This window comes from Diceros bicornis, chromosome 13 (genome assembly GCF_020826845.1).
Source record: "Diceros bicornis minor isolate mBicDic1 chromosome 13, mDicBic1.mat.cur, whole genome shotgun sequence".
Taxonomy (NCBI): Eukaryota; Metazoa; Chordata; class Mammalia; order Perissodactyla; family Rhinocerotidae; genus Diceros; species Diceros bicornis.
This window is the reverse complement of record NC_080752.1, coordinates 53,159,011-53,173,065: the sequence shown is the minus strand read 5'-3', so window position 1 is coordinate 53,173,065 and position 14,055 is coordinate 53,159,011. Positions and strand designations below refer to the sequence as shown.

The window sequence follows — 14,055 nt, the reverse complement described above, 5'->3', positions numbered from 1 at the left end:
TACAGAAAAGTACAAAGAGAATAAAAATTGCTTAATCTTACAACCTAGGGGACATCACTATTAAAATGTTGGTATGTCTTTATTCCTTTGTACAACCCTATATATACATATATTTTTTAATACAAAAGTATCAGGAACATTCCTCCATGCTCTACATGTCTTGCATAATTTCAACTAATTGCAAAGTATTATTTCATCATATGGATGTCTATTTAACCAACTCTATGTTGTATTTTTAATTTGCTTACAATTTTTTAAATATTGTATACAATGCTATGTGACAGATAACTTGGAAAAAGTCTTTGTGCCCATCCATGATGACTTAGGATCAATTTCTACGAGTGGATTTGCTGGGGAGAAAGGATGCAAACGTAAAGTTTTTGATACTTGTCAACTGATCTCCAAAATTTTATACCAATGTACACTCTCTAAAATTATGTATGAGTATATCTAATGTGCTTCACTCTGGCCCATGCTCTCTATATTACTGCCAAAGGGGGGGGCGAGGAGAAGGGGGTACACATGCAGACCTGACAATCTGACACGCATAAATACCTCTCTGCCGTCGTAATTTGTCTGTGGGGGGATTACTAACTGCTCTTCTTAAAATACTCCCCCTCCCGGAGCTCCTAGGACCCTCACTCTCCTGTTTCTCCTCCTTCTTCCCTGACTCCTTCCTGCCCACTTCTTAAACACTGAGGGTCGCCTGGGTTCTGTCCACAGTCCTGTTTTCTCTATTAGACTTTCGACCTGGTGATGAGCTTGTCCACCTGAGACTTCAGTGCCACCATACAGTCGTGCCTGACTCTCAAATATATCCCCAGAGCAGACTCTCCTCCTGGATGTCAGAACCTTATATCCAATGACTGATTAGACATGACCAAAGCCAGAAACCTGGTTGGCGATGTAAGTCCCTCCCTCCCCATGGCAGTTCAGTCTATTGATTCTACCTCCTAGTACTTCTTGAGTCCCCCGAGCCTTTCCACGCCCTCCTACACTTACGTGGTTCATGCAGCATCTCCTCCACCCTGGAGAGCTGTAACAGGCTTCCAACGGGTCTCCTTGTTTCTCATCTCATTCCCATCCCCCTTCACTCCTCATTCCCCAGACTAAATTCTAAATAAAAATCTGATATCTCCAAATGGTTCAAAATCCTTTGATGGTCTTGCATTGCTTACAGCAGAATCTCCCAAACTGAGGTTTTTCAGGAGTTGCCTATAAAAAGGAGTTTAGTAAACACTACACACCCCGGCCCCCAGGAAAGCCCTAATGCGAGCAGCGTTTTGTAAGCTCTGGAAAACCCTGCAGTGAAGAAAACTGCTTAGCTTTAACTTGGTGTCCTCCAATGCATTTGACCATGATTCTTTTTGGAGTTTTCTGAAGATCGCATCTTGTGAACCAGACTCTGAAAGGCAGCCATTTTCAAGTTCAATTTTTCAACCACTAACGAGGCCATCATTTTCTAAGAGACTTATGCTGGCCACTGATGTTGGCTGGAACAGGCCTGTTAGTTAAAATTCAGTTCTAAGCTATTGTTTAATGGATGCAGAGTTTCAGTTTTACAAGACGAAAAGAGTTCTGTGGAGGGATGAGCGTGGTATAATAGTGTGAATGTACTTAATGCCACTGAATTGAACACTTAAAAATGGTTAAGATGGTAAACTTTATGTTACATATATTTTACCACAATAAAAGAAAAAAAAATCAGTTCTAAGCTAAACTGTGTCTTTTAAATCTTCATAAATGAAGTTTTCTAGATCTTCACTTATTCGGGAGAGCTAACGTGACTAATGCTGAGAAACACAGTACTCTAGGGTAAAGGTATACCTATTCTTTAGGCAGGGGCATTGTTTTTTTTTTTTTTTTTTTGTGAGGAAGATCAGCCCTGAGCTAACATCTGCCAATCCTCCTCTTTTTGCTGAGGAAGACTGGCCCTGGGCTAACATCCATGCCCATCATCCTCTAGTTTATATGGGAGGCCGCCACAGCATGGCTTGACAAGCGGTCGGTGCGCGCTCGGGATACGAACCGGTGAACCCCCGGCCGCCACATCGAAGCGCGCGCACTTAACCGCTGCGCCACCGGGCCGGCCCCCAGGGGCATTGTTTTTAATCTCCATCTAAAACATCATGATGCCATGGATGAATTCAGAAACTGAAATCTCCAATTCTGGCAGCACCAGGAACCTACCTAGTTGAATATTTTCAGCTTTTACATTCGGCTAAAGCAACACACATAAACATCTGTGTAAAAGGAGATAAATGATACTGCACATCAGTATTATAACTTTGTTACAAATTTTGTACTATTCTCAGTATAACATTCTCCATTGTCCAGAAAGCCAAGGAAATGCAACACAAATGAATACAAAATCTACCCCAAGTGTTGCTTCTAGAAGCCACATTAATCCTCACAGAACCCTAGATAGCTTCAAGGAACTTTTCTCTTTGGAAGTCACTTATTACAACCCTTAAGTGTTCCCGTTCCCTCCTAGCACAATTTTTGACTAGAAGTAGCTCGTCCTGTTCATCACTGGTAGAGCTATGACGTCTAAGATGGCTGGGGAGTTGTCGACTCTGCAGTCAATGGAACTGAGGTGATTACTGAGCTCTAGGAGGGCACTCCTGGAGAGGCATGGAGGAAAGCCTTACCTTGTTTGCTCCGAGGGATGCTACTATATTCCATAGAAAATAGCTACTAGATGGCTCTCCCAAATTTCCTTGGGGTTCCAATTTTTAGCTATTAAGATGGGACAAAGCAAGCAATGTTCTCCTTGGCCAGCAGCATAATGTTATTGGAAATAAAGCAAGTACAGCAGGCACCAACAGACAACCAAAGATTCCAAAACATTACATGCAGTATCTCTGTGTTTATTTGTTTAGTCCTATTATACATGACAGGAAAAATAAAACCCTATTAATAGATTTGGGAAGGAATAATGTTGTTTTATTGAGTTATGGTTAAAATAATATATACTGCTCCTCATTTAAAACAATGAAAGAGGACTTTCATATCAAGGAAATTGGTTTGCAATATAATTAAATTCTAAGACTGATCAAACTTTTTCAAGTTTTTATCAGAATAGGTGTCTTCAAAGTTAACTGTTTTTTAAAAAAGGAACTCCTAATGAAATTACTCTGGTCTACTGGAGTAAATGCAGAATAAGTTAAAATAAGAGGAACTATTTATGGGCATATCTGAATTCTTGTGAGAACTGTACCCTTTAGCTCTAAATTCTTCAGATTATGACTATACATCACTTCCAAAGAAGTTACATAACTGTACTGTAAACGTTTCTGTTAGGTTTATAAGTAAGCCTTAACAATTTAATTATGCAGGCTGGACCAGTAATAGACACACAAAAAGGGGTGGTGGTGGGTATGTTAGCCTTGGAGACATACAGCCCTAGAGCCAGTTGGTCTTGGATTTGACTCTTTTCTCTGCCATTTATTAGTTGTCTGTCCTCAGGGAAGTTATTTAACATTCCTATGCTTTGATTTCCTATTCTGTAAAAAGGAGATAATAATAGTATCTACACCTCACAGAGGTGTAAATGTGTTATTATTTGTAAAGTGCTTATAATAGTGTGTGGTGTAAAGCTATATAAGTATTTGTTAAATAAATAGAAACTCAGAACAAATTCCACGGGTACTGTCTCAACAGGAGTATTTTATGCTCTGTCAACTTATAAGAGTTAGAAAAGCTATGGTTTGGCTATTTCAAAGCGTTCATAAAGGCAGCAGATACCACAGAGCCAAGAGGCGCTATAGTTGAAGAAGCAAAGCCATTCTCAATGGGCTGGGGTGTGGGTAGGAGGCACAAAGCTTAAAAGCCAACCTATGGGAGACTGACTGGAAATCGAAGAGCTGGAATCAGAGCGCTTTATTTTACTCCCAGGATGGTGAACTAGAATAAAAAATATATAAACACAAAGAAACAGAGACAGAGCAGGAAACGCAAAAACTGGTCAAGAAACACAAACTGGCAGACAGTGGGGGAGCCTCCTGTATACCCACATGCAGCTCGGCTGACAGGAAAAAAGAAGGATGCAGTTGAAGAGGCGTTAGCAACTGGAATTTGATCACTTCTCCCCTTGCTGCAGCTTTCGCACACCTCTAGCTGCAGGTGCCATCACTCATATTAAATTCACTGTTTTCTTTTGCCTTTCGACTGGCATGCCAGCCTTTTCATGTTTAGCAGACAGACAACCTGCGGTCTGCTCAGGTAAACATCTGTCTTAGAAGTGTCTAGGCTCACTGCCCCATGCTCTTTCTCCCCGCCTCCTGGTCAAGGGAGCTCCCCAGTCCTTCCCTGCATGGGAGGGGCCCAATACTTTCCCCAAGGTTCAGACCCAGGAAGTACAGGCAGAGGGATCTGGAGCACTAACAGGGAACCTAAAGGGCTTCATCAGGCTCCTTTCTAGGCTAGTGTTAATACCTGAAAACAGAACACTCGATGACAATGATAAAGTCCCAATTCTCATTACTGTGTTCCTCAAAACCCGTCTCCCCTGACAGCATCAACCTCTCCTGCGTTCTCTCCCTGGTCTTCTCTGGCTCGAGTTCTAATCTGTGCTTGTGGGATGACACCTCTCAGCTTAACAACAAAATAAACAGACAGACCCCACTACCACCACTTTGCAGAAGCATTCAAGATCAGTGGCAAGAGCATACCTAACATGTAACTCATGCTCAGGTTGGTTCCTTACCTCGGCAGGGGTCATTTTTCACTAAAAATTCATCCAGGGCCATCCATCCTCCACCAACACGGACCATCACTGTGCTGCGCAGGATGCGGACCAGCCGCAGCTGCTGGGAGTCCCCGAACTGCAGGAACAACGGTAAGTGATGAGTGAGCATGCCTTGGAGCAGGGCTAGACTTTCTTTCCAAAGCAGACTGTATTCAGACAGAATGACAATTTGATAGCTTGGGGAGAATTTTAACTATTTTGCATTTTTCACAAAAGAATTTAAAATGTGGAAAAGACAAAATATCAAGCTAAAGATCAGTGTCTTAATATACTTTCTACTGGGATAAAGTTAACTTCTGATGGTCATGCCTCTACACCAAAGGGGCAGGGCGGAAGACAGATAAAATGTTAGCTCATTTTGATTCTTTTAAAGATTCTGCCCAAATTAAAACCCAATAATAAAATTCTTTGTTATGCTAGTTTATTTTCATAAAAGAAAAGGTAGCTAATAAGGTGGATGTCAGCTTCTGAATACAGTGTGCTCAAAAGTTAAATGGTGAATAGCAAATAATATTTCAAGCCTTAAAGAAACCCTTGCAAAGCATCATTATTACAAGCTTAGAATGAAATTTGATTTTCCACAAGAGGTTTTCAGAAATAAACCCTAAGAATTCTCTAACTGTGATGTCGTCAGCAGAAAAGTTTCTTCAGCTGAACAAATGATTAGATAGTGTTTATTCTAAAATTTAGTTGAAGAAACTAAAATTTTAATCTACCATGCTGATTATAAATAGTATTCAACAATCATTTTGGGATGTTAAAACAAGCATGACTTTCTGATATTTATTTTTTCCTTTTTTTCTTGCCTAACATTCCTACTTCCCAGCCCTGTCAACATTTGGAGTTTCCCATCGCATAAATTACCCTCTTCCCCAAATAAAGAGGCAACAAAAGAGAATCATGCTGAGATCCCCCGAAAAAACCAAACAGTTGGTTGGAGAAATAGAATTCCTGAAATTATTTAATTCAAGTAGAGTGTTCCCGGGAGAGGGGATGGACTGTTTACTTTGAAACAAGGCACAAAAATTGAAAATGCCAGAAAGGACGTTTGAGAAGGACACATAACCAACCTCCTTCAAAATGAATGTACTTGTGGTAATTCTCTGTATTACTTTGCACTGATCAACTGCACTGTTTATACAGGCAGGGTGACAGAAAAAATATCATCCCTCTCCCCAGCCCTTTACTTTGAAAATAAAAATAGTCCTACATCTTTCACCTCATACAGTTTTTAAGTTTTCATACAAAGTGATTACAGCAACAACATGGTGAAGTGGGGACCCACAGAAATGTGAGAATAAATGTCCTGTCCTGGGAAGGAAGCTGTCCCTTTGGCATCTGTGGGAGCCTCCCTCAGAAGCTGGCCCTGTGAGTGAAAATGGAGAGGCCCTATGGGAGGAATCGAGGATTCCACTACATCCAAGAGCAGTGACCACCGGAGTCACTATTCGCAGTCTTCTCTGGATAGGCGAGGAGAGAAAGGAAATAGGGCCTATATATCCTCCAGAGTGAAATCAGGAAGGACCTCAAGATGTGCTTTATCCTTACATTACTGGGTCCTGTAATTTACTTGTCAGCCTTTAGAATTACTCCACTTATTTCACTCTCTTTTTCCCCTTAGTTTCTTACTAAAGCTCTCTCTGAAAGATTCTAATTTGTTTTTGCTGAGCTATGGGGGAAAAAGGTTTGACCCAAGCCAGAGGCCAAAGTGGCTGGGGAAGTTGAGGCCTGAGTGACAAGTGGTGGGAAGGGTTATAACAGCTCTAAAAATGGGGACCCACACAAGCCTGGCAGAGCTGAGTTGCCAGTGAGGCAAAGACCTCAGAAGGGAGTCTTAGGGGCAATGGTAACGCCTGTTTCCTTCTCTTAAATGGAAAATCCCTTACAGTAACAAGGGTTCTTGCAGTGACTATGAAATTAACTGTGTGACTCTTGACATACGGTCCTTTATGCCTCAGGTGCCTCGTATATAGAATGAACTTCATAATTCTGTTCCAACATTGGAATTAACTCATCTGACCCTCTGCTGTCAATGGAGCAGTAGAGGAGGACGTCAGTGTACTTCGAAGGGGCCCTGGTACCTGCATGCAGTCACTAGCAAACAGGCATATCCTTTAGGTACTACTTGGCATTCTTACACAACAATTTTAAATAAATTAAAGCAAGTTACTGTTCTTGTGTTTAGTTTCTTTCTATCCTCTGTTCTTCCCACTGGTGCAGAAGGTTATTGTAGTTAGTGATTAATTGCAGTGCCTGGAACTTAACATCGATTGGGGGCCTCAAATCAACTTTTAGTATTTCTGATTTCATATCACAAGACAGATTTTACCCATGCAACTTCCTTCCATCTGAAGACACAGGACCCCAGAGCCCTCAAAAAGATCTAAAAGGTTAGAGTTACCAAGTGCAGTCAAAATTATTCAAGCTTTTTTGCAAGTCTAATTTGATCCCATTAGATTTTGCTGGCTGGCCACAATCAGCAAACTTCAGGGTACGGCCAATGATGATTTCCACAGTACACTTCTAATTATAAAATACAAGATAAGTGCAAGTAACTATAAATATTCATAAGGTATTTAAACAGACTGAGTATTTAAATACCTCAAGACTTTTTGACTTAGTGTACATTATAAAATTTGTGTTCACTGTCAAAAGACTTTGGTATAAATCAGAACTGTGCTGTCTGGTATTCTGACTTCCAACACAGAAGTACAAGACCAGGCTCTTCGTAGAAGTGGGATGGACTGATAACACAGCTTCAATTTCCCTGAACCATATTACTTCTAACTCAGTCCAGTGTAATATCATTGTCTTCAGCCAATCTAATTTTGAACGGAAGATTTCATCTCCTTTAAAAAAACATGTACTTATATCCTTTTGCTGCTAAGACAGCTCTACAATACTAGCCCTGTTAGCAGTTTCTCCACTTGGTAAGACAACCAGGTGTGACCCAGGCATGCTTCAGATTATATCCTCTTCCCACAGCAAAGAACAGGCAGCGTTAGCTACACAGACCATTCGTGGAGAAGGAGAATGTTGCAAGGCACACTGTACCTGATTGCCGAGGAAGAACTACAGACAGTAAGAGTAAAGGATGGAGGAAATGGAAGAAAAAAAAAGAGAACATTTTGTCAAATTAACACTAAGGAATGAAAATCATGTAATAACATTACCAGTCTTCAAGCATAGTGACACACGCTGACTGTGTTTGTTTTTTTTTTTTTATAATTTTATTTATTTATTTTTTTTTTCCCTCAAAGCCCCAGTAGATAGTTGTACTAGACGCACACCCTTCTAGTTGCTGTACGTGGGACGCAGCCTCAGCATGGCCGGAGAAGCGGTGTGTTGTTGCGCGCCCGGGATCCGAACCTGGGCCGCCAGCAGCGGAGCGCGCACACTTAACCACTAAACCACGGGGCCAGCCCCCGCTGACTGTGTTCTTACCAAGCTCCTGCCACAGGGACGTAGTGTGACAAATTAAGAAGACCTAACTCTCCACTCTATGTTGCTCTTGTTAACTCATTTTTCTCACAGGTGATTAAAAAAACAAGAAAACAAAACCCCACAAGCAAGCATAAGATCGCTTGGAGCTTTATTAACTAAATGCCCTGGGTGGGATCCAAGGCAGAGTCATCCAACACTCCCCAGCTACGAGCAGCACAGTGTGGTTTTGGTGTACTCTGAAGATATTTTTGATGTATTTATTTATTTTTTTTGTGAGGAAGATCAGCCCTGAGCTAACATCCATGCTAATCCTCCTCTTTTTGCTGAGGAAGACCAGCTCTGAGCTAACATCTATTGCCAATCCTCCTCCTTTTTTTTTTTCCCCCAAAGCCCCAGTAGATAGTTGTATGTCATAGTTGCACATCCTTCTAGTTGCTGTATGTGGGACGCGGCCTCAGCATGGCTGGAGAAGCGGTGCATCGGTGCACGCCCGGGATCCGAACCCGGGCCGCCAGTAGCGGAGTGTGCGCACTTAACCGCTAAGCCACAGGGCTGCCCCTATTTTTGATGTGTTAATGGAACCCAGATTCTCCCGTTCCTAACTCGGTGCATATAACTGTGCAATGTAACATGGCCATCTAAATCCTCTTTGCCAATCCTAGATTTTCCTTAGGACTTGAGAGAATCCTGAAAAGCTGCTGAATATATTTTAGGAAGCCTGTTTCAGATTCCTTCTACGCCCCGACCTTGGTCCCAAAAGAAGCTAAACCACGGCATAGCTGTCAGTTAGGTCCACACTCAGCACAGCTTTCCAGCTTTCCAGGCGAGACTACTGAGCCTGGCGTCTCCCCAGTGCACCTAGGCCTTATTTGTAGCCCAACAAACGAAGTGCCCCTTTGGGGCCTTGACACAGTTCCTCCAGCCCTCTTTGAGCCTGGGAGCCACTCAGGTTCACAATGACCAGCTCTTCAGGGTGAATGAGCAGTCATTAGATAATGACGTCTTCATTTCCCTAAAGACTTTGGTCAGCAGTAAACAGAGGGTTCTGAAATGTCTCCTATACAGACACTCAAGTATAAGCTACTGTTAGCTAGATACGGCACTATTTCTCATATGGAACCATGTAGGGCACTAAGCTTAGCCCAACAAGACACCTGACGTTTGGAATCTACAGAGATGACAGCCAGTGAGTGACCACATCTCAAGACCCACTGGCTTTGGTCCTCCAAGCATCAGTAGTGGGAAGGTGGGATCATCGAGTCCGCTGTGTGTCAGGTTGTTTTCACTTGAAAGGGCCACACAGGAGGAACAACTACCACAAAGGACTGGTTTTCTCTTCCTTACCCGGTATTTATTTTCTCCAATCTGCTCCACCTGAAACCTTTTTGCACATTTGCACTGAGCCACTTGTCTTGTGACCTATTGGTTGTGAACAACAAAAAAAGTGTGAAGGTTAAAGCAAGACTACATCTTCAGAGAAACAAGAAATTTTTTTTTTCTTGTGAGGACATCAGCCCTGTGCTAACATCCACCAATCCTCCTCTTTTTTTGCCGAGGAAGACTGGCCCTGGGCTAACATCCGTGGCCATCTTCCTCCACTTTACATGGGACGCCGCCACAGCATGGCGTGCCAAGCAGTGTGTCGGTGCGTGCCCGGGATCTGAACCAGCGAACCCCGGACCGCTGCAGCAGAGTGTGCGCACTTAACCACTTGCGCCACCGGGCTGGCCCGAGACAAGGATTTTTAAATGTAAGCAGAGAAGCTATTCATTATGAATTTTTTAGGCATTTCAGGCTTTTGACACATATATCTATCTTCTATTCCGAATTAATACAGGTTGTTTTTACTAACTGGGATACTTGAGACATTGAGAGGGAAAGACTATGAAAGAGACATTGAGAGGGAAAGACTATGAAAGAAATTCCCAAGTAACTATAAAATACATTCTTCCATCTTGCTTCCAAATTCCTTGGAGAAATTTGCTAATATGCATGCATCAAAATCAACTGACTAATTAAGCAAATTATGAACTGATTTGAATTTCAACCTAGGAGCCCAGGATTCCCCAGAAGTCAGTCCTGGGGTGTTCCAGGCCACTCTCAAGATCTGCCCCACTGCCTCTTCCTTTCCAGAATCAACAGATCCTGGGATCTCTATGTGCTACTAATTAATTTGCTATTTTCAATGTGATACAGTTCTTAACTAGGCAGAAAGCTTGGTGAGTACACACCACCTTAAATATTACTTTACACTTTACCCCTTAAACTAAACATTTAAAGACCAGTCCCCTAGGTCCTGAGGCAGGATGTTCAGGACTGAGAGACAAGTCTGTTCTAAGCAACATGGTGTCTGTGAACCAGGATGAGTATGGTAAGATTCTCCATAAACTGGAAAGCACCACACAGATGTGACTCACTTGAGTAAGAAGTCATCTAAACCGAACTAGAGCTCAATAGCCAGAGATCCTATGGGGCAATGTCATCCAAACAGGGATCCCCAAACAGAACTCCACATAATCACCTTATAACAGACAAGTCACAGGGCTGATATGGCAACTGCACCCAACCAAATTCAGGACAGTAAAAATCGATGGTCAAAAATGTATTCAAAATACAATTACATCCCATACCTCATCTTCAATTTTATCTGCATCGGTTGTTGGTCGATAAGCATCCTTGTTGGGATGAAGAGCAGCCACGAATTCATAGTAATCAATGTAGCCATCTCCGTCTCGGTCAAAAATGTCAGCGACAGCAGTCATCTCTAACTTGGTAGTAGGGAACTCTGAGAAAATCAATCACATTTTGGAACATTAACCAAGAGGGCTTATTTGGTTTTTGGAGGTTATATAAAAACTTTTTGAAAGAAAAAAAATTTGTCTTGATATTTTCTGAAAAGCCAGACATGCCCACTTAGAAAATTTAGAAGATATACAATACTACAAAGAAAATTAAAAAAAAAAAATCACCCAAAAATACAGTACCCAGAGACCACTCACTGTTAAGTTTTTGGTGTTTTTTCTTATATACTCTCTTACCCACCATGAAATTAAAAAAAAAAAAAGGATTATTTCAGATATACCAAAAGGTATAAACATGATATTATAATGACCCATAGACCTACCACTCAACAATTTATTATCCACTCCACTATTGTTAGATATTTAGATTATTTCAGAATAGTCACAATTTGGAATTAATAGGATGAAATGTTTTCTGCGGTTACATAACTGTCTTAAGTTCTTGATAAACTGCTTTCCAAACGAATTGTGAATATTTATAGTAGCCAGAGTGATTTATTAAAGCATAAATCAGATTATATTGTCTCTCAGGTGAAAACCTCAGGTGGCTGCTCACTGTCCCACTGTCTCTAGAATAAGAGATTAGATTTGATCTCTTGACCATGGTCCAAGAGGCCCCGAATTAACTGGCTGCCACCTACCCCTCCAACTTCATCTCTTACCTCTCTCTGAGGTCATGACACTCCAACTATGTTAATCTCTCTATTCCTAGAACATGGAATGAGCGTGCCAAGTTCATTCCCATCTCAGCGCTTTATTTGCTGTTTCCTCTGCCTCTATCTCTTCTCTGAAACCTTGAGGTGGGATCCTTCTCATCATCTAGGTCTCAGCTCAAATATCACCTCCACAGACAGGCCTTCCCTGTAAAGCAGCCATGTAAAGGCCACCCATGCCAAGTAGCACAGCTGTGCGATGTGCTTTGTGATCCTGGCAAGTCCCTTAACTACTTTATGCCTCAATTATTTCTTCTGCTAAAAAGAAATGAGATTATACACTTTGTAAGCTGTTACATAGATGCCAAAAACTGATATTATGAGAAACTTATTTTTTTAAACATTTTACTTAGAACCTCATCATTCACAAAATTTAGCTCCTTATCTATATACCTCAAATGTGTTTTTTGCGTGCCACAAAGTGTCAAACAAAACCTGCTTTTTTTATTCCCAGCAAAACGAGGTTCTTCTCTCCATCAAAACAACAGAACAATTTTAGTAAGCAGTTACATTATTTCTTCCTTAAGACTACAGCTTTAACTTCAGAAAGACTGTTTAGCCAGAATATTGCCTGCTTCTAAAAAATAAGTGCAAGGAATCCCAGTGTGACTCATGTTTGGAATTATGACTGGACTCACTGGATGCTAGAATGCCGTCAATGAACTCCTGACGTGTTATCTTCCCATCCTGGTCCTTGTCAATTCGCCGGAAGAAATCCATCACCCGAGACTTTTTGTGGTTCATCCAACGCATATACTTTTTCCTCCAGACATCAAAGTCAAAGTTGGCAAATTCCTTCAACTAGACAGAAATCAGAGGTGTCAACAAGACCTATTGTTTCGGCCCACAAACCTGCCCAGAGCACACCGAAACTGTCAGACATTCAGTAAAGCCATGCAGGCCTTCCGGAGGGGCACTAACAATGACATCCATGTGTTGCCTCTTCTGTGAAGGCACAATCTGGCTCCTTCACTTAAAGCCATGATTATTTACATGAGCTGTGGTATAATGGAGCAGCAAGGAAACAGTAACTGAACAACCACCATGGAAAATACGGAGCACGTAGAACAAGGATGGAGGGAGTCGGCCTTGCTTTCCCTTTGCACTTTTACAAAGGATCATCAACCTCTTAGATGTAAGGGAATGGATTCTATCCCAGAAGAGAAGTCCTTAGCACTCCTCACTTACATGATTTTGAAAGGAACTATGATCACCCAGAGGCCAACATCAGGAGGCTCATGTTTCCCACCCTTTTCTGAGAAAATTTGAGTTCTGGCTGGAAGCACTAAGAATCCAACCCTGTACCCAAGCACGTGTCTTTGGAATGGCACCAGAGGGGCCAAATTGCCCGTCTGACTTCCATGTTAAGTACTGGCCCTTGATAGACAACAATAAGCTATGTAGGGGGCAAGGTGAATGTTTAGCTACTTGGCCCATGTCAGAGATACAGACTCAGAATGACCGTGCAGCAGTGTTCCCCCTGGTCTTTCAAACTCCAAAGTTGGAAGGAATGGGGGGAAAAAAAGCCAAAAACCAAATATGCTTGAAACTCAACTGACCTACAGAAATAACAACAAAAAACACAGAACACTCACTTCTGGGCATAGCTGCTTTGATATGCACAAATAAAAAAAAATATAAAAGATATTAGAGGTTTGTTTTAGAAAGTAGGAAGTGTAGTACTATATTGTTTAGACAGGTTAATGATACTTCAATAGATTTGCTTTTCATAATCTAGTGAAGAGTAATAGAATAACAAGATTATAAATACATTACTCTTATTTCATAATTGTGTTGCTTATATCTTTACATAAAGGACTCATTAATGGCCATTTTTCTGATAAGCTCCACATCTGGAGGTAACTTGCAAAGTTATGCTCCTAATTCTCAACCACAGCTGGGTGCTGAGGAGGGTCGGGTCACAGGCCACACCCTCACGGAATGGCTGATTGCTTGCTTTCCACAACCAGGTGCTACGGCCTACTCTGTTGTGAGTGGTTTCCTCACATGTGTGTCTTTTTTTCCTAGAGGCCTGACGGACAGAGTACTGGGTCACACTGGTCATATTAGGAAGGCCTCAGAAGGACTGTCTTTTGATAAATGTCCCTTGCTCCCAGGGACCCCTGCTTGGCGGGGCCTCACCTCCTCCAGTCTATCCAAGGCATCGTTCAGCTTCCGCTGCCGCTCCAGCGCTAACAGCCACACCTGCTGCCAGCGGGCAGAGAGCTGGTTGATCCGTGGGTTTTTTGCTTCAGATTGCAAAAGGACTGGCAAGGGAGGAGGTGTGGGCTGACTCAAGGACTTCCCTAAAAGCAAAAACAACCACAAGATTAGAAAAGTTGGTGTT

General features: G+C 41.9%; 1 protein-coding gene across 13 annotated transcripts in view; it reads right to left on the bottom strand.

Annotated features, from left to right (window-relative positions):
* The window catches only part of MACF1 (microtubule actin crosslinking factor 1), a 330,156-nt gene that overhangs the window by 9,521 nt on the left and 306,580 nt on the right, over window positions 1-14,055 (bottom strand). For 8 of the 13 annotated variants that reach the window (XM_058553754.1, XM_058553763.1, XM_058553756.1 and 5 more), the window contains 6 exons: window positions 13,851-14,014; window positions 12,347-12,509; window positions 10,825-10,979; window positions 9,539-9,613; window positions 7,805-7,822; window positions 4,709-4,826 (listed from right to left, as the gene is read on the bottom strand). In XM_058553754.1, coding sequence (XP_058409737.1) covers window positions 4,709-4,826; window positions 7,805-7,822; window positions 9,539-9,613; window positions 10,825-10,979; window positions 12,347-12,509; window positions 13,851-14,014 — 693 coding nt within the window. The remainder of the gene's footprint in view (window positions 1-4,708; window positions 4,827-7,804; window positions 7,823-9,538; window positions 9,614-10,824; window positions 10,980-12,346; window positions 12,510-13,850; window positions 14,015-14,055) is intronic. The other 5 variants (XM_058553761.1, XM_058553762.1, XM_058553752.1 and 2 more) reach the window with 1 other exon arrangement.